Here is an 18,442-nt window from a genome sequence, read left to right on the forward strand (position 1 = left end):
AGAAAAGCAGTACTTAGGGGAAACTTGTAGCATTAAAACCTAACTTTAGGAAAGGAAAGTCTTGATGCAATGGTCTAAGCTTACATCTTAAGACAGAAAAAAAGAGCAAACTTAAAGGAAAAAAAAGAAAGGATACATAATAAAGAGCAGAAATCAATAAAATTTAAAACAGAAAATCAATATACCAAAAGGTAGTCCTTTGAAAAGATAAATAAAATAAGTCTCTAACTAGAATGATCATAAAAAAAAATTTAGCAGTATTAAGAAGAGAGGGGAATCAGTAAATATCTTGTAGACACTAGAAGGATAACAAAGGATATTAAGAATAACTTTATGCCCATAAATTCAACAAATTGGATAAAATGGACCAATCTCTTGAAAGAAACACACTACCAAATTCACTTAAGAAAAAGATATTCTGAATTCATATTTAGAAAAGAAACTGAAGTTAGTTTAAAATTCTTCTAACAAATGCCCTAACTGGTTTTGGCTCAGTGGATAGAGGTCGGCCTGCAGATTGAAGGGTCCCAGGTTTGATTCCGGTCAAGGCCATGTACCTTGGTTGCGGGCATATCCCCAGTAGGGGGTGTGCAGGAGGCAGCTGATTGATGTTTCTCTCTCATTAATGTTTCAAACTCTCTATCTCTTTCCCTTCCTCTCTGTAAAATAATCAATGAAATATATTTTTTTAAAAAAATCTTCTAACAAAGAAAACTCCAGGCCTAGTTTCCCTGAAAAATACTACCAAACATTTAATTAAGAAATATTAACAATTTACACAACTCTTTCCAAAAATAGCAGGGGAGGGAACACTCTTCAACTTAGTTTATGAAGCAAGCATTATCAAATCAGATGAAGATATTACATGAAACTATAGACCAATAGCTCTCATTAACAGAAAAAATATCAATACAGATGCGAATATTCTTTCATTATAAAAATATCTTTAAAATTAAAAAGTCACCTGCTTAGCACAGTTTCTCATTCTTGGAAGCATATAAATTTCTTCAAGTTCTTTTTGTCTTTCTTCCTCTTCTAATCGTCTTCTTTGATCTTCTGGAATGATTTCTTCCCAATTCTTTGAACTTCGTTCAGGTTCCAACTCAATGTCATCCTCATCCATGTTTGAAAAGTTGGCAACCTAATGAATTCCAGAATATTAACAGAGTAAGCATTAAAAAACAACTCACATTTAAATTTTATTTTTCATGTTTTTGGGGAAGGAAGTAGCATGTCAGAATAAGATAATAAAACTTAAAGCAGTGGTTCTCAACCTTCTGGCCCTTTAAATACAGTTCCTCATGTTGTGACCCAACCATAAAATTATTTTCGTTGCTACTTCATAACTGTAATGTTGCTACTGTTATGAATCGTAATGTAAATATCTGATATGCAGGATGGTCTTAGGCGACCCACAGGTTGAGAACCGTTGACTTAAAGGATAATGAATATGACTATGGAGTAAACCAAGTATGAATGCTGAATGCTAAACTAAGTTTATTTCTTTATTAGGTCAAAGTAGATCAAACCAAATGACTTCTAAGAATTCTTTTTCAGGAATGATTCTCTCTTGTCCTGCTATTCAATAAAATTATTACAACAGAACTAGAGAAGGTTAAGAGAATAATAAAGTAATTTATATTACCAACATGCTAATTACCTTCTGCAGGAATTACACCAGTCCATTAACTACCAACTGCTATAAAACAATCCAATATTCTTATTTTTATTTTCATAAAAATAGTACCTAAAGAGCTACTGACAAACTACAGGAGCCCTGAGGCACTAAATTTATTTAGGTTCCCCAACCCCTAGTTTTTTATCTCTAAAACAAAAGTGATAGTAATAATAGCACACTAACTTTTGTGAGGTTTAAATAAGATACTATATTTAAAGAACCGTGCTGTCTGGTATAAGAAAGTACTCTGCCAATATTAGTAACATTAAAATTTATAGATAACTGGATGAAGAAAACTATGCTTATCCTCTATAAGGAATGGGGCTAAAAACAGTGTTTATTCTCTCAAGTCTATTATTTAAAGCCAGCTTTGTGTGAATATCAAACCACTGGCATAAAAATATCAGTCTCATATAAATTTATACTCTAGTTAATTTATCGGCAACTTTTTACAATTTTTCAATTAGTGAAAATAAAAAAGCAAATAGTATACCTTTATGTAAAGAAAAGGTTAGACTGTAGCCAGAGTCAGTGCAAGTTTCAGAAACATTCACTTCTCATAATTACTGAAATAATCTTCAAATTTATCTCCCTGCTTAATTCTTTCCCAATACAGTACATCCTCTCCCATGCAGCAGAGTGATCAATTAATTACGAAAGTTTTTATTCACTGCTATGTCCCTGTACATGGCACATAATGAACAAATGACAAATTGAACTGATCCTTAAAAACTTCAGTTCATAGACAATAGCTAGAATACAGAGGAGCCTGCTTTTTTGTACTAAACTAGAGGCCTGGCAAACAAAATTCGTGCACTCGGGGGGTGGGGCGTGGTCCCTTAGCCAGGCCTGTGCCCTCTCGCAGTCCAGAAGCCCTCAGGCGATGTCTGACTGACAGCTTAGAACATCCTTAGTGCTGCCGCAGAGGTGGGAGAGGCTCCTGCCACCGCCACTGCTGCGCTCGCCAGCCATGAGCCCAGCTCAGCCATGAGTCCTGCATTGAGCGTCTGCCCTCTGGTGGTAAGTGTGTGTCATAGCAACTGGTCATTCCACTGTTCAGTCGATTTGCATATAAGCCTTTTATTATATAGGATAATTGTTGCACAACCTACTTCTTACACTACTAGAGGCCCAGTACATGAATTTGTGCACCAGTGGGGTCCCTCGGCCTGGCCTGCGGGATCGGGCTGAAACTGGCTCTCCGACATGCCCTGAGGGGTCCCAGATTGCGAGAGGGCGCAGGCCAGGCAAGGGACCCCACCGGTGCATGATCAGGGCCAGGGAGAGGTGTGGGAGGTTGGCCAGCGGGAGAGGGACCAAGGGAGAGCTCCAGGGTGTGTCCAGCCTGTCTCGCTCAGTCCCGATCAGCCAGACCCCAGCAGCAAGCTAACTTACTGATTGGAGTGTCTGCCCCCTTGTGGTCAGTGCATGTCATAGCGACTGGTAGACTATCTGCCCCCTGGTGGTGAATGCATGTCATAGCGATTGGTCAACTGTGCCCCCTGGTAGTCAGAACACGTCATAGCAAGCAGTTAAGCAGCCTTAGCATATCATTAGCATATTATGTTTTGATTGGTTGAATGGCAGACTGGAGGACCGGACACTTAGCATATTAGGCTTTTATTATACAGGACTAGAGGCCCGGTGCACAAAAATTTGTGCACTGGGGGGAGGGGGGGGTGTCCCTCAGCCCGGCCTGTGCCCTCTCACAGTCTGGGACCCCTCGGGAGATAACGACCTGCTGGCTTAGGCCTGCTCCTGGGTGGCAGAGGGCAGGCCTAATCCCTAGGTGCAGCCCCTGGTCGGGCTCAGAGCAGGGCCGATTGGGGAATTGGGGCGCTGCCCCCTGTCATGCACAGAGCAGGGCAGATCGGAAGGTTGAGATGTCACACTCAGGGTAGGGCCGATTGGGGGGGTGTGGCACCGCCCCGTCACACTCAAGGCAGGATCGATGGGGAGGTTGCGGCGCCACCCTGTCACGCACAGAGCAGGGCCCATAAGGGGGCTGGGGAGCTCCCCCGTCACGCACAGAGCAGGGCCCATCAGGGGGTTGGGGAGCTCCCCCCCCCGTCACGCACAGAGCAGGGCAGATCAGGGGGTTAGGGCGCCGCCCTCTATCACCCACAGATCAGGGCCGATCAGGGGGTTGGGGCGCCACCACTGTCACACTCAGGGCAGGGCTGATGGGGAGGTTATGGCTCTACCCCGTCACACAGAGAGCAGGGCCTGTGGGGTGGGGGGGTTGGGGCGCCACCCTCTATCACCCACAGAGCAGGGCCGATCAGGGGGTGGGGGTGCCACCACTGTCACACTCAGGGCAGGGCCGATGGGGAGGTTATGGCTCTACCCCGTCACACGCAGAGCAGGGTCCGTGGGGTAGGGGGGTTGGGATGCAGCACCCTGTCACACACAGAGCCGCAGGGTGATCAGGAGGTTGGGGAGCTCCCCCCTATCAGGCACAGAGCAGGGCCGATCAGGGGGTTGGGGCACCTTCCCCTGTCAGGAACAGAGCAGGGCCGATAGGGAGGTTGTGGCCCCGCCCCCTGTCACACACAGAGCCACAGGGTGATCAGGGGGTTTGGGCGCTGCCCCCTGTCATGCTGATCCCGGTGCTGGGAGACCTCGCGGCTCCGCTGATCCCGGTGCTGTGAGGCATATTAATTACCCTTTTACTATATAGGGTAGCGGCCTGGTGCATGGGTGAGGGCTGGCTGGTTTGCCCTGAAGGGTGTCCTGGATCAGGATGGGGGTCCCCAATGGGGTGCCTGGCCAGCCTGGATGAGAGGATGATGGCTGTTTGCAGCTGGTCACACATCCTTCAGGGTGGGGGTCCCCACTGGGGTGCCTGGCCAGCCTGGGTGAGGGGCTGAGGGCTGTTTTCAGGCTAGGACTGAAGCTCCCAACTGCTCCTTTTTTCCTTTTCTTTTTTATTCTGAGTCAGCTTTAGCTCTGAGGCTCCAGCTCCTAGGCCTCCGCTCCTGAAAGCAGGTATCTGGTTTGTTTAGGTTCTACAATCGAAACTCTGTATCAACTCCAGGTCTGAGATCCTGGCTAGCTGAAAGCTGGTTTCTGGGGTTTTGTTTAGCTTCTATTTTTGTAACTATGTTTCAAACTGCCAGCTCAGAGGCCTGCAGGGGAAGGCGGGGAACGTTGGTGTCCTCCGTCACTGAAGCAAGCAGCCTCATGTTAGTTTCAAGCTGCCTGGCAGCCGGCCGCCATCTTGGCTGGCAGTTAATTTGCATATCTCGCTGATTAGCCAATGGGAAGGGTAGCGGTCATATGCCAATTACCATGTTTCTCTTTTATTAGATAGGATGAGATCGGTTGACTTCCATTCCTTTAGGACTCCTGGCAGCCTTTTAGCCCTCATCAAACCAAGAGTATTTATAAGTATTAACAGGAGCTTACAGCTTACTTTGACTGATTTGAAGTTTCTCAGTTGTGGTAATGCTTAAATTAACTTGATGTCTAAAACTGCTCAGTCATGGAAATGTAAAAAAGGGATCACAGTCATTCTTTTACCAAAATATTTGAGTACATGCTATTGGCTGGGCACTGTTTTAGGTGCTAATTTAAGGAAATAATATCCCTCCCCATTCTACTAAATTTAACTGTTCATAAATGACTTGCTACCTTTCAAATTAGTTTGCTACTGGTTTTTCAAAATAAGGAAAATATAATTGTATGCACCTTGGCAAATTTTAAAACAAAAAATATTATGAAATAAAGTCTGTTTCTCTCAATTTACATAAGTATAAAAAAAATGTACCTTGAACTGGGAAAGCAATTCATCTCCTACAGTTAAAGGGCCTGGTTCATTTTCATGAGTTTCAGCCCTCTTCAAGATTTCATCGATATCCATTTCCTATAATTAGAAAAAAATCTTTAAACATACTTTCACATATTTTAAAGTAAATGTACTTTATAGTTAAATATAGTTTAAATAGATGACACATTCTGAAGGTTTTTTTTTTTTTTTACCTGGGGCTCTTGTTCTTCTCCTTCAGGTTCCTTAAAAAGTTCCTCAGCACCAAATTTTAAAATGGCAGACAACTCTTCTTTATTGAAAGGAGTAGAACTAAAATCAGGAAAAGCAAATAAAAACACTTAACATTCAGTTAAAAATTTAACATTTTTAAAGCACCTTTATTATTATGGACAATCACCTTATAACAGCTATCTACCATAGTTAGATAAGCATCATAGTATACTTATTTTATAACGAAAACAACTTGAAGCCTAAATGTTAAAGGGATTTCCCCCAAAATTACAAAACTAGAGTGGTGAAATCAGGTATTGAATTTATGTCTTTGACTAGAAATTAGTCCAATGCTTAAAAAAAAAAAAAATTAGACTAAATGTAGTACTTCAATGATCTGCTTACAGTATTTCAAAAAAAATGAATGTACTAAGATTCTAAAATGACCGTTTTTACAGTAAAGTAACTACCTTGAGGGGGCAGAACCTGTATGTAGCACTGTCTTCCCAGTTGTGTCCATTCTTTGAATCACAAGATGATCTAAAACCATCTTCTTTTTGGCCCTTTCAAGAATATCCTCTTCCACTGATCCCTTCGTAACTAGACGATAAATATTCACCTGTGAAGATATGCATGATGAAACAAATTGAAATTAAAAGGATTTGTTTTGCTAATCTGAAGTACCCAAATATTGGAATATAGACTGAAGCTCATCCCACGTGAAGTTTTCACTGATTCAAAGCAAACTAGAAAAAAAAAAATTAGGGGATAAAGAATACCTGTTTCTTTTGCCCGATACGATGAGCTCTAGCCTGCGCCTGAAGATCATTTTGTGGATTCCAATCAGAATCAAATATAACCACAGTGTCAGCTGAGGCTAAATTAATTCCTAGACCTCCAGCTCTTGTGGAAAGCAAAAAGCAGAAATCCTGTAAGGAATTATAAATAGGGACAATTTTAAATTCTTCCAAATGATAATTCAAAATAATCAATATGAGAGTTTTATTATTCACTTTTTGAACTTAAAAAATATCTTACCAATAAAATGGAAAGGTAGTTTTTAAAAATAGTAACAAAATATATGCACCTCTACAAGACCAAATAAGATTCCAAAATATAGCTATACATGGGAAAAATAAACATCAAATTTAAATAAATTTTTCAATGAAAGTGGGCTAATTTACTTTAAAGCAAACTGCCTGATCCTGAAATAGTATTAAGATTAATGCAACAACATAAACTGATAAAAACAGATCCAGAGGCAGAGAAGCATCAATCAGACCGTTAAACCTCAGAAGGAAGGTAGGGGAGGGTGGGGGTAAGGGGGAAAGATCAACCAAAGGACTTATATGCAGGCATATAGGCCTAACCAATGGACACAGACAACAGGGGGGTGAGGTAGGGGGTAATGTGGGGATAAGGACACATATGTAATAATGTAATCAATAAAAAATATATAAAATGTAAAAAAAGAAAGAAAGAAAGAAAGATTAATGCTCTATAAGATACCATATTAATTTAAAAACCTGACATGCAAATTGAATTGGTTCCCACCGATAAGATGTTTTGTAAAAACTACAAGTATGACAAAAATAATGAATGAAACAGTTTACAATTTTAAAAGCATCCATACCTCTGATCCTTCAGCATTAAAATGATCTAGAGCTTGTTTCCTCAGCTCCCCTTTTATTGATCCATCTAATCTCTAGAATAAAACACATTAAAATATCACATATAAAAGAATTTAAAATCTTTAAAGGCATTAAAATAAATTATAAAATAATATATAAAAATTCAGCATTTTTTTGCTAAAACTGTAAGGGCAGAAAGTACTTTTAAGAAGTAAAACAATGACGAGGCATTATTTCTCTGGAGTCTGTGCTCTTAACCACTAGGACTGTTTCCCCAAATAGTAAATAGCATAGGTTGTCATTCTGCCCTAGATCCTCTGTAAGTAATACATTTTAGAAATGCAAATTATTGAGCTCTGTCCCAGACTGATGAAGCTCTGAGGGAGTTCCAGAAAAAGCCCTCTAGTTAATGTTTAAGAATCACCGATTTGGGGCTCTAGTCAAATAGCCCACATTTGAGTATTAATGAGTGGCTTGGACAAGTGATTTGGCTTTTCTTCTTGTCAGTTTCATCCTTAGTAACATAAGAGTACTACTTACTTAATAGAAAACAGAGGATTCAGTGAGAGAATGCAGTAAAACACTTAGCACAGTGCCTGACAGACTAAGTGCTTACTAAACATTAGCTAACCAATAGATGTCCAAAATAAATATAAAATTTTAAAGTTGTTTCTTTTATCACTAAAAATTACAATTAGAAAAAACTTTTGCCCTGGCTGGTTTTGCTCAGTGGATAGAGCATCAGCCTGCAGACTGAAGGATCCTGGGTTCAATTCCGGGCAAGGGCACATGCTCGAATTGCCCACACAATTCCCAGTAGGGGGCATACAGGAGGCAGCCGATCAATGATATTCTCTCTCATTGTTGATGTTTCTCTCTCTCTCTCCCTCTCCATTCCCCTCTGATATAAATACAAGTAAAAAATAAATTAATTAAAAATAAAAAACTTTAAAAAAATAGTGGGATATCATTTTTTTGAGGCATGACCTAAACCAAAATAAAGTTAAACAATGATTCTGGGTAGTGATCTGGAAAGGAGAAGTAATTAGAGGCAGAGAACAGTTGCTTACAAGTACTTTTGTACCACATCCACACACACACACACACACACACACACACACACTCTCTCTCTCTCTCTCTCTCTCTCTCTCTCTCTCACACACACACACACACACACACACAATTTCTGTGTGTATATATACTTTAAAAAAAAAAAAAATCCTCACCTGATGATAGGTGTTGATTGATTTTAGAGGAAGGGGGAGAGAGAAAAACCTCAATCTATTGCCTCCTGTATGTGTCTCAACTGGGGAATGAATCCAAAACCTAGGTATGTGCCCTGACTGGGAACCAAACCCCGCAACCTTTTGGTATACAGAACACTCTAACCCACTGAGCCCCCCAGCCAGAGCTGTACACTATTTTTATTTGACCACGTACACATAAAAATTTCCTTAAAATCAAACCAACACAGATGGGGTGGGGATGTGGGGTGGAATGGGGAGGCAGAGGGTGATAGCTAAAGGGTACAGTCTCTTTTTGAAATGGTGAAAACATTCTATAATTGACTGTGGTGATGGGTATCTGCGAATATATTAAAAACCAATGTATTATGCACTTTAAATGGATGAGTTGTATGAAACAAATATTACATCTCAATAAAGCTGTTGTTTTTTTAAAAACCAATGGTGTTCTTTCTCACTTTTCCCTTAAATGACTACATATTTCTCAACCATGTTCATATCACCAAACACCTGTCCTTCATAGGACTTACCAGAGATGTAATGTTATATTAGTTTGTAATTAACTGCTTAATGTCTATCTCCCATACCAGGCTGTAAACACCAACAGAGCAGGGATTATGTGTGTTGAGGTTGATCATTTTAATTCTACTTCTATTCTAATGCCTGAACCAAATACACATAATTCACTAGCTATATATACTGGATTAAGATTATAAAATATAAAATTCTGGAAGTAGCACCTAACTCTAACACTAAACACTCATCCATATTTGCTTTAATTATGTTGAATTTCAAAGTAAATACTGAATAAACAGAATATAAGCCAATTTTGGTCGCTAGTATCTTCTCTAAGGTCATTAAGTTTTATTCAGCAAACTATGCATTAGAATAATTATGAGCACATAAATCTTCAGAATCTGCAACTGTCCTGATAACATTCACAAGGAGTGATCTCTCTTTTCCTTCCTCAGACTAAAGCCTAATACATAAGGATGTTACTTTAGATTTGAGCACAGAAGAGAAATACAGAATTAAAAGAAAAGTTGAAGAAAAATTGTTTTGCTGTTAAATGTAAGGTCAAGAAGTAAAAGGAATGATCACAAATAGAATTTTTAAACACACATTTTCTTAAAAGGAGTTTCTATAAAAATCTTCACTTACAGAAGAATTTCAAAGGCTTAAGAATATGTTAAGGAATTCCATGAAATTTAAATCAACAAAAATGACAAAATGAAATGCTTACTTGAAAGGGGAATTGACGATATTTCAAATACTCTGCAAGTATATCTAACATCCGCACCATTTGAGAAAAAATAAGAACTCTATTGCCTCTTTCTCTAAGGCGAATTAACAGCTTGTCAAGAAGAATCAATTTTCCGCTACTACGGATTAAGTGCTAAGGAAACAATAAATTAACAACTGTTACAATTTTTAAAAGAACTAATCAAATGAAACAAATGCCCCACCACTTAAACACAAGTTTAATTTTAAATTGAGATTTTAAATTTTCATAAAGTTGGAAAACAATTTGTTTTCAGTTTACGAAATCTTCTAGGATGGCCTTTATCATTTTGCTCTATGCTTTAGGCTAAAAATTTTCTTGCCACTTGGCACCTAGGTTTTTGTTATATTTTCAAGAGAAAAAAAGAGACATGGTCTCACTCTATTTGCTACTTATTACACTATTTCCCCAAAAATGTAAGCTGAAAAACAATACGCTGGAACTAAGCATTCAAAGGTTTTGAAAGAGTAAGAAAATGTATTCTAGTTTATACATATAGAACTTCATGATCCTAGTACTTCAAAGCATTACTGTGACTGAATGTCAACTACTTTGTTCACACTTCTCATCTGTCTTTCTGAAGAGAGAAGGATAAGATCTGAAGTCAAGATATCCTTCTTAAGACAACCACTTGCCATCATTACATATTCAGCATAATCATTATTAGTGAATTTTTTTTCACAATTATGAATACAATAAGATTTGCTGGATAAATTATAACAGCTCATAATTAGAAAGATCCATTTTTAGAAAAATGATCAAAATAATTGGATAAATTTTAACTTTAAATGAGTTGATAAAGACTAAAAGATAACAAACACCATTATTTAGATATACATTAGCCAAAGAGAACTTCTAACCAATATATTAAAGCCATTTTCAGTTATAACTGAAATAAACATTTCTAGGATTTTGTTTTACCAAAATTAGAGTATTTTAAAATTCTTACTTGTAAGGCCTCCTGTTTATTATAGAATTCATTATTATCTGGTGGTTTAATGAGGTAGCAGTGATTACAACATTTCTTTAGCTCCATCATAATATTCAAAAAGCCTGAGGTACTGCCCTTGGAACCTTTGCTGAGGGCTTTGTAATTCCTAGTTAATATCCATCTGTCCAAAAAAAAAAAAAAAAAAGAAAAGAAAATGGTGTTTAGAAGAGGACAAAACCAGGATGAATTCTAAAACCATAAAAAATAATCAAGCACCAAAGCAAAATTTTACCACTAGGAAGTTTACAGCATCAATGGACTAAATCTTGTTCACAAGACTGATAAACCTCGTTCATAAGAATAACGATAGATAACTTGTTATCTGAACCATTAAATAAAAATGGTAAAAGTTTAATGTAACATAGCTGAGTAGAATGTATTTATCCTTTCCCAAAAAATTTACTTTAAAAATGGTCAATTGTATTGTCTATCTTAACCTTCCTATAAGTTTCACTCCATAGGTAGCTCATGAACAGACCTAAAAGAAATCTCATGAGAATACCTATTTTAGCCATTTCTCTAAATTACAATTATACAAGTTATGGAAAAATTATGGGTGATTACTTTATTACTCCCAATTATACACAATTCTTCTCATCATAAACCATTTTGTTTTCGATCACCTTTTATTTTCTTCCTTTTTACAGTGTTAGTCTTAAAAGGTACTTAAAACAGTTATATCTCTCATTTGCTTCAAAATGATAGTAGTTGGGGGAAGTGGAGGAGGCTAGATAAAAGACTGGATGAGTTGAAAAAAACTAAGTGGAATAATGGGAATTTATTACCATCCTCTTTTTGTATACATTTGGAATTTTCCATAATAAAAACATAAAATTCATGCAATAAATTTATTTCTTTAAATGTATGGCATTACAGATTTTATGATAAAACAGGCTTCTGAGAATTCAAATGCATGCAGTACATTTTATGCAATTAGCTATTTAAATAGATGTGTCATGCGATTAGATTTATTAACTCAATATATAAGATCTGACATGCGTGATTTATACAAAATGATTTATTATTAAAAAAAGAAAAGCAGACCTAAAATATTTTTCTAAATTTCTCTTTATGGTCTCTACCTCTATCTGTCCATTATATAATGATCATCTATATATATATATATATATATATATAAAAGCCTAAGCGACCGGCTGACTGTCTGGTAGCTATGACGTGCACTGACCACCAGGGGGTAGACACTCCATGCAGGAGCAAAAACCACAGGCATGGAAACATGGAATAGACTGATGAATTTCAGAGGGAAGAGGGGAGAGGGGATGGTGGGAAGAGATTAACCAAAGATCTTATATGCATACTAGAGGCCCAGTGCAGGAATTTGTTCACGGGTAGAGTCCAGCCGGCCCGGTCCCAAACGGGGCAGATTGGGGCCGAGCCTGTCGGGAGGAGGAGACGTCAGGAGGTTGCCTGGCCAGCCCACCCTGATCGGGATTGGGCTGGCTGGGGAGAGGGGCTGAGGGCAACTGGCCAGCAGGCCCTGCCCCCGATTGGGGTGAGGGGGCAGATTAGGGGCGGGGCTGTGGGCTGGCCTGCCCCGCTCCTGAATGGAGTGGGGGGCCAATTGGGTCAGTGGCCAGGGGGAGGTTGGCTAGCCAGTCCTGGGGTAGGGCCAGGCAGGAGGAGGGGCTGCAGGAGGTTGGCCAGCTGGCCTGCCCCCTATTGAGGTAGAGGGAGGGTGATCAGGGGAAGGGCCGGCCGGGGGGAAGGGCCTCAAGGTGTTTGGCCAGCCGCCCCACCCTCAATCGGGGTGCGAGAGGCTGATCAGGGGTGGGGCTGGTCGAGTGGAGGGTCCGCGGGAGGTTGGCCCCACCCTCTTATCAGCCGGTTCTCTGGCTGCAGTAGGCGTCATAGACAGGGACCTCACCAGTGCACAAATTTGTGCACCGGGCCTCTAGTAATTATATAACAATGCCTTAATACCATGGAAATCCTAACACTTAAAAGGAACCCTCTATAAAGTATGAAATAGAAAACAACTAATGATGTGTTAGAAGGTTAATGACTTAGTCTTGTATTTCCCATGATGGGTGATGCCACTGAACATTGCCACTAAATCTTTCTTTGCCCCAAAAATGCCACAGGATTCAAGAATTATTACTGTTTTAAGACCCTATTGGTGGGATGGGGACACCTCAATGTGACAAGTATAGGGCGCTTATTTATAATTAAATGTTTAGATCATGTGCTTAGTTTACAACTTACTTGTAATACTGTTTCTGTAAAGCACTCATTTCCATTCTTAATATCTGCTCAACCTTAGCAGGAAGTGATTTTTCCACATCTTTCTTAACTCTGCGTAACAAAAACGGCTCAAGTTCCTTGTGGAGGCTTGCATAACCATATTCTCTGCCTTTGCCATGCTCTTCTTCAAAATCTTCCCAGGAAGAAAACCTTACAAAGTTAAGAAAATGGAAGAATCACTAAAAACAGTCATATTGCAGATGAGATTTTTTTCAGGGTATTCATATGTAAACAAAAAAATAGATTTTTTTTTTTTTTAGGGAAAAATTAGCTAAAATTTTTCAGTTTTAATAACTATCCTTCCCAACAAGTCCATTATATATCCATAAAGACAAAATATAAGTTGTTTTATAAAAATTAGGAAAATCCTTGAGTTAAATAAAGATGAAGTTTTTTCAAATATGGGAGTAATTATCACTAAAATATTTCTCAAATGATATAATCTTAAAGTTCTGAAACTACAGATAGAGTATGTATGTAACCAAGAAAAAGTTATTATACACATTTGGTCTAGTTTTCCTCACTTAGAAAATAGGATTACTAGCAAAGTAATCAGTTTTGAGTGTTTTAAGCAAGGTATATTCTGAACATGGGCAAAATTAACTTTTATTAAAATGGGCTCCTTTATTTATTTACAAAATGAGAAAATTAACATAGCACTTACAAATATAAAATATCTCATTTTCCTTTTTTTTTCTTCTTAATAATCTGTGGACCAATGTTTTAGGACAACAAAATCTCTTACTAACCTTATTATCTACACTATTACTTCCTGCTAAACTTAGCATAGAAACTTTAATATTGTATATCCCGATTTATCTTACTTTTCTGGCATAATGAAATGAAGCAAAGACCAGAGCTCTTTGAGGGAGTTTTGTAGAGGAGTTCCAGTGATAAGGAGACGGTGATTGGACTTAAAGTCTATTAAAGTTTTATACAGAAGAGAATCATCATTCTTTAATCGATGTGCTTCATCTACACCTATAAATGCCCAATTTAGACCGCCAAGGAATGCCTTAAAATGAATAGAAAAATATAGTTAATATTTTGAGAGAAAAATTAAATTTAAACTTATGCTTCTCATTTGACCGTAATTCAAATTATTAAAATGAGGCAAATTAAAATTAAAACCAAACCTAACTCAGATTTCAAATGAAAATTTTATCATTTTAAGATTAACTGGAATCCTCAAATCAAGTAATTAAACATGAAAATAAAGTTCCTTCCATGAACAATTTAGCCATTAGAAAACAGAGCATAATATCAAGTGAACATTTTTATCAGTTTACAGACTAAAAACAAAACACTAATATCATTTAAAATTTTTACAAGAGATTTTTAACCTAAGTCCAGGAAAAGCCTTTATAAATGTCAACTCGGAGAAGACATAATACAAATTTGAAACAGTATCTTACTTCAATTACAGAATTCATCGTATGCTTCTAGAACTATACATTTCTCATATATAAACATGTGTCTGACTTAAATCAGAGACTTTATTCTGTTACTTAATAGTTGTATGACCTTAGGTTAAGTTCATTATCCTTTTGAGACTTGATTTTTCTTTCTAATAAAATAGAGATAGCAGTATCTTGTAAAGTAAATGAGAATTATTTGAGATATTAAATGAAACAAGACAATAGCTATAAAACATTTAGCATAGTGCTACATGCAGTGACAGTTCAATCCTGCTAGCTACCTACCTTCCTCGTCTTATAAATCAACACACTACACCAAACTAGTTTCATATAAGTTAAGAGCTGGCAAACTTTTATTTAAAGAGCCAGGCAGGAAATATTTTAGGCTTTCCAGACGAACGTTATGGTCGCTGTTGCATATTCTTTGGTTTGTTTTTACAACCTTTTAAAATGTAAATATTCTTCTTAGTTCAAGGGCTACAGCAGTGGTTCTCAACCTTCTGGCCCTTTAAATATAGTTCCTCATGTTGTGACCCAACCATAAATTATTTTCATTGCTACTTCAAAACTGTCATGTTGCTACTGTTATGAATCGTAATGTAAATATCTGATATGCAGGATGGTCTTAGGCGACCCCTGTGAAAGGGCCGTTCGGCCGCCAAAGGGGCCGCGACCCACAGGTTGAGAACTGCTGGGCTACAGTGTGCTGACCTTTACTATCTCATTCTATCCACACACATTATAAAGAAAAAATTGATATCCATCAAACAAAAACATAGGAATACACACCTTATCCTTCAATAAAATTTCATAAGTTGTTAACAGTATATTAAATTTTAACCGTTTGGTCTGGGGATGCATCCATTCATGAGTTCTTATCTACCAAGAAATGTTAAAGATAATTTTAAGATACACATTTTAAATAGGATAACTTTACTTGAATTTCTAAAATAAAATCCATTCAAAACACACAAAAATTATGTACATGTTTATATAATAAAATAGTTTTGTTATTCTTTATATAGCCCAACCAGCTGTTAACCATGTAAGTAAAATGTATCAAAAATCTTCTATAAAATAAAGCACACAGGTCTTTTAATACTGTACATTTTTCACTGAAGATAGTTAACACAACACTAGTGATTAACTCATTTAATAACATTTATGGATGAAATATGGTATCTGTGATTTGCTTCCCAATAATTGGGAGGAAAATACCAGGTAGAGGTACAGATGAAACAAAACTGGCAATGAGTTAAAACTTTGAAGCTGGAGATAGGCACATGAAGGTTTATTATACTCTTCTGTTGGATTTCATGTATATTTGAAATTTTCCATTAGAAAGAAAAAATAATCTATAAAGTAACACTAAACCAAAATTTGATTTTTAATTACAGCCAATTAAAAATGTACTGAGCACTTACTTTTTGGCAAGTTCTATGTTAGAAACTAAGACCAAAAAACAAATGAAATAATTCTCTTCAAAGAAAAGTATGCCTATATTTCATAAATTTGTGAAGATACCACTTACCATGTTTCTACTGTTAATGTCACCTAAATAAACCACAGCATTCATTTGAGAAGCCCATGTCTGAATTTCCCTTTGCCAGGACGTGAGAGTGGAGAGTGGTACTACTAATAGAAAAGGTCCATATAATTGATGTTCATTAAACAAATAGTTCAGAAATGAAATCGTCTGTATTGTTTTTCCAAGGCCCATTTCATCGGCAAGTATGCAACTATTTCCTCTACAAAGTTAAAAACAAAAATCATGTATGCAATACTGATTCAAATTTACAAAGAAACTTTTTACATAATTCAAGTATAAGTTTATATGACCAGTTAAATAAAATTAATCTGAAAGGTATTATATACAATATACCACTTTTATTAGCTATAAATAACAAAGGTAAAGGTAAAGGAAAGCAGAGGGAGTTTATCATTTTAGGGCAGAAGAATCTTAGAAATTGAAAGTATTTTCCAATTAATCAACTATGTAGCCAAGAACTCAATCCATCTTCCAATGGTAGAGTTCGAATATATTAAGTAAAAAGTAGGAAGAACATATTAACGGGAAAAACTATAGCTATGGTAAAGTTAAAAAAAAAAAAAGCACTCTAATGTCACCTTATATTGTTAATAATGGAGCAGTGGACATGGGGGAGAGGGGAAAAAAATGAAAGGGCTAACTGGGTATTAGAAATAACTAGGAAAAAGAGAAATAGTCCAAGACTAGTGTGGGATAGGACTATATATGTTCTGAGTTTAAGATGAATAAAAACTTGAGTACTGTGACAGGTTAAACTAAAAACGGCATTACTTTTTCTTCTTAGTATGTAATAAGTATTGTTTATGTACAAGCAATTCAAAGACCTGCATATAAATACTAAAGGGTCTCATCCTTTATGTTGGGGAATCTTTTCCAAATCCTATAATTATACTATCTTACCCTCTCAAATTGAACAGATGATTCAAAATACACTTACTTGCACCAAGAGTGAGCAAGCCAATTTAAACCATTCAGTTGATAATCTCTTAATTCTAAACCTTCATGTCCCCCAATGTAGGATGGCTGCTTCTTTAGGGCTACAAATCTTGGCCTTTGTTTTAATACCTTTAGTAGAAATAAATGTTAATATGAAAAATTATTAAATGTAATAAATTAAAGGATGAAAAATCTCAGCTTTTCCCATAAGTTTTTAAATATCATCTCAAATCAAATTCAGAAATTCCATGACTCAAAATATACCTGATTCAGTTAAAGGAGACTGTCTTCTATTATTATAACAAGAACATACAGTGAAACATTTTGCCCTCCTTTTGAATGAAAAATTAAAGAGATAATTAAGTTCCTGATGAAATATTTGGGTCTTGTGTATTTCAAGCTATGTTATCCATTCACTTTAAGCATTGCTAAGCCCTGACCTAGAAATAAATCATAAAACTGGCTTACCCTCCCATTTGATTTCTGATTTCTAAGTTACCATTATTAATTTAATTCAATCTTGTAATAAAAAATTCCAGTGGTACTTAGACCCCAAAATTATCACTAATAATAACTTAAAGTACACAGATCTTATATTAGGCATGGTAGGTCTGGATACCTTATAGATACGTGACTTTTCCTTTCCTACCTTCAAAGAAAATATTCACTACCTTTTAAACCAATCATATATACCTAGTTTCCAGAAGGATGTTCTATTTTTTGTCCCAAACTTACTCACCACAACTACCACCACCAATTTATCATCTTTCTGACACAGTTTTGCTCACCAAGGCTAAAAGACAGTGCCACATGTAAGATCACACAGTAATTACAAGAATATCATTTCCTATAAGATTTACCAACCAAGTAGTTCTCTTTCTTAGCCTATCCAAAATCAGGATCTAACTCTCTAACCTGGACTTGTAATACTTAAGATGCACAAATACATTTTCAATATTAAAAATGTCAAATAATACTCACTTTGCAATCTTTAAAAGGAGTGGTTTTTGACTGATTTCTGCTAAAATATTCGTCTATACATGCTTGAAACTTTTTGGAAATGAGAGCACCATCCTCCCAGCTGCACTCTGAGTATGGAAGGCCCTGCCATTTGCAATAATAATCAGGATAACCAGCTGCTGACTTTTGATTGGAATGAGCTGTGAGATAAATCAGATTTTGTTTAAAATTAAATCTTACCCAATGAATAATTCTTGTTAAAAACTACACAACTAAAAATTAGTCATGTTTTACAATACTCTATTATTTCGTAAAAGCAAGCTACTGTGTTTAATGTGTAAGCAGTAAATTTAAGGTATTTTTCAGATGTTTAATTAGAAACATTTATTACTAACCAATTATTCGCTCCACTATTTGATACTGTTTATGCAGATCATCTGTAAGTTCTTGCTGGCAATTATAATATTCCACATCTTCTGGAGAAGCATTTTTCAACCTGAAAGATTAAAGCA

The 18,442-nt window shown here is 36.8% G+C and overlaps 1 protein-coding gene across 1 annotated transcript in view; it reads right to left on the reverse strand.

The window, feature by feature from the left end:
* CHD1 (chromodomain helicase DNA binding protein 1) overlaps positions 1–18,442 on the reverse strand; it is a 77,001-nt gene that overhangs the window by 25,203 nt on the left and 33,356 nt on the right. Inside the window, exons 9-23 of the mRNA XM_081090173.1 lie at positions 18,326–18,426; positions 17,952–18,130; positions 16,972–17,099; positions 16,017–16,233; positions 15,275–15,364; positions 13,892–14,082; positions 13,029–13,217; positions 10,764–10,926; positions 9,776–9,928; positions 7,291–7,362; positions 6,437–6,586; positions 6,128–6,276; positions 5,660–5,756; positions 5,448–5,543; positions 965–1,141 (exon numbers count right to left, since the gene is read on the reverse strand). Of these exons, the coding sequence (XP_080946299.1) occupies positions 965–1,141; positions 5,448–5,543; positions 5,660–5,756; positions 6,128–6,276; positions 6,437–6,586; positions 7,291–7,362; positions 9,776–9,928; positions 10,764–10,926; positions 13,029–13,217; positions 13,892–14,082; positions 15,275–15,364; positions 16,017–16,233; positions 16,972–17,099; positions 17,952–18,130; positions 18,326–18,426 (2,152 nt within the window). The remainder of the gene's footprint in view (positions 1–964; positions 1,142–5,447; positions 5,544–5,659; positions 5,757–6,127; positions 6,277–6,436; positions 6,587–7,290; positions 7,363–9,775; positions 9,929–10,763; positions 10,927–13,028; positions 13,218–13,891; positions 14,083–15,274; positions 15,365–16,016; positions 16,234–16,971; positions 17,100–17,951; positions 18,131–18,325; positions 18,427–18,442) is intronic.

This window comes from Myotis nattereri (assembly GCF_964212035.1).
Source record: "Myotis nattereri genome assembly, chromosome: 4".
NCBI lineage: Eukaryota > Metazoa > Chordata > Mammalia > Chiroptera > Vespertilionidae > Myotis > Myotis nattereri.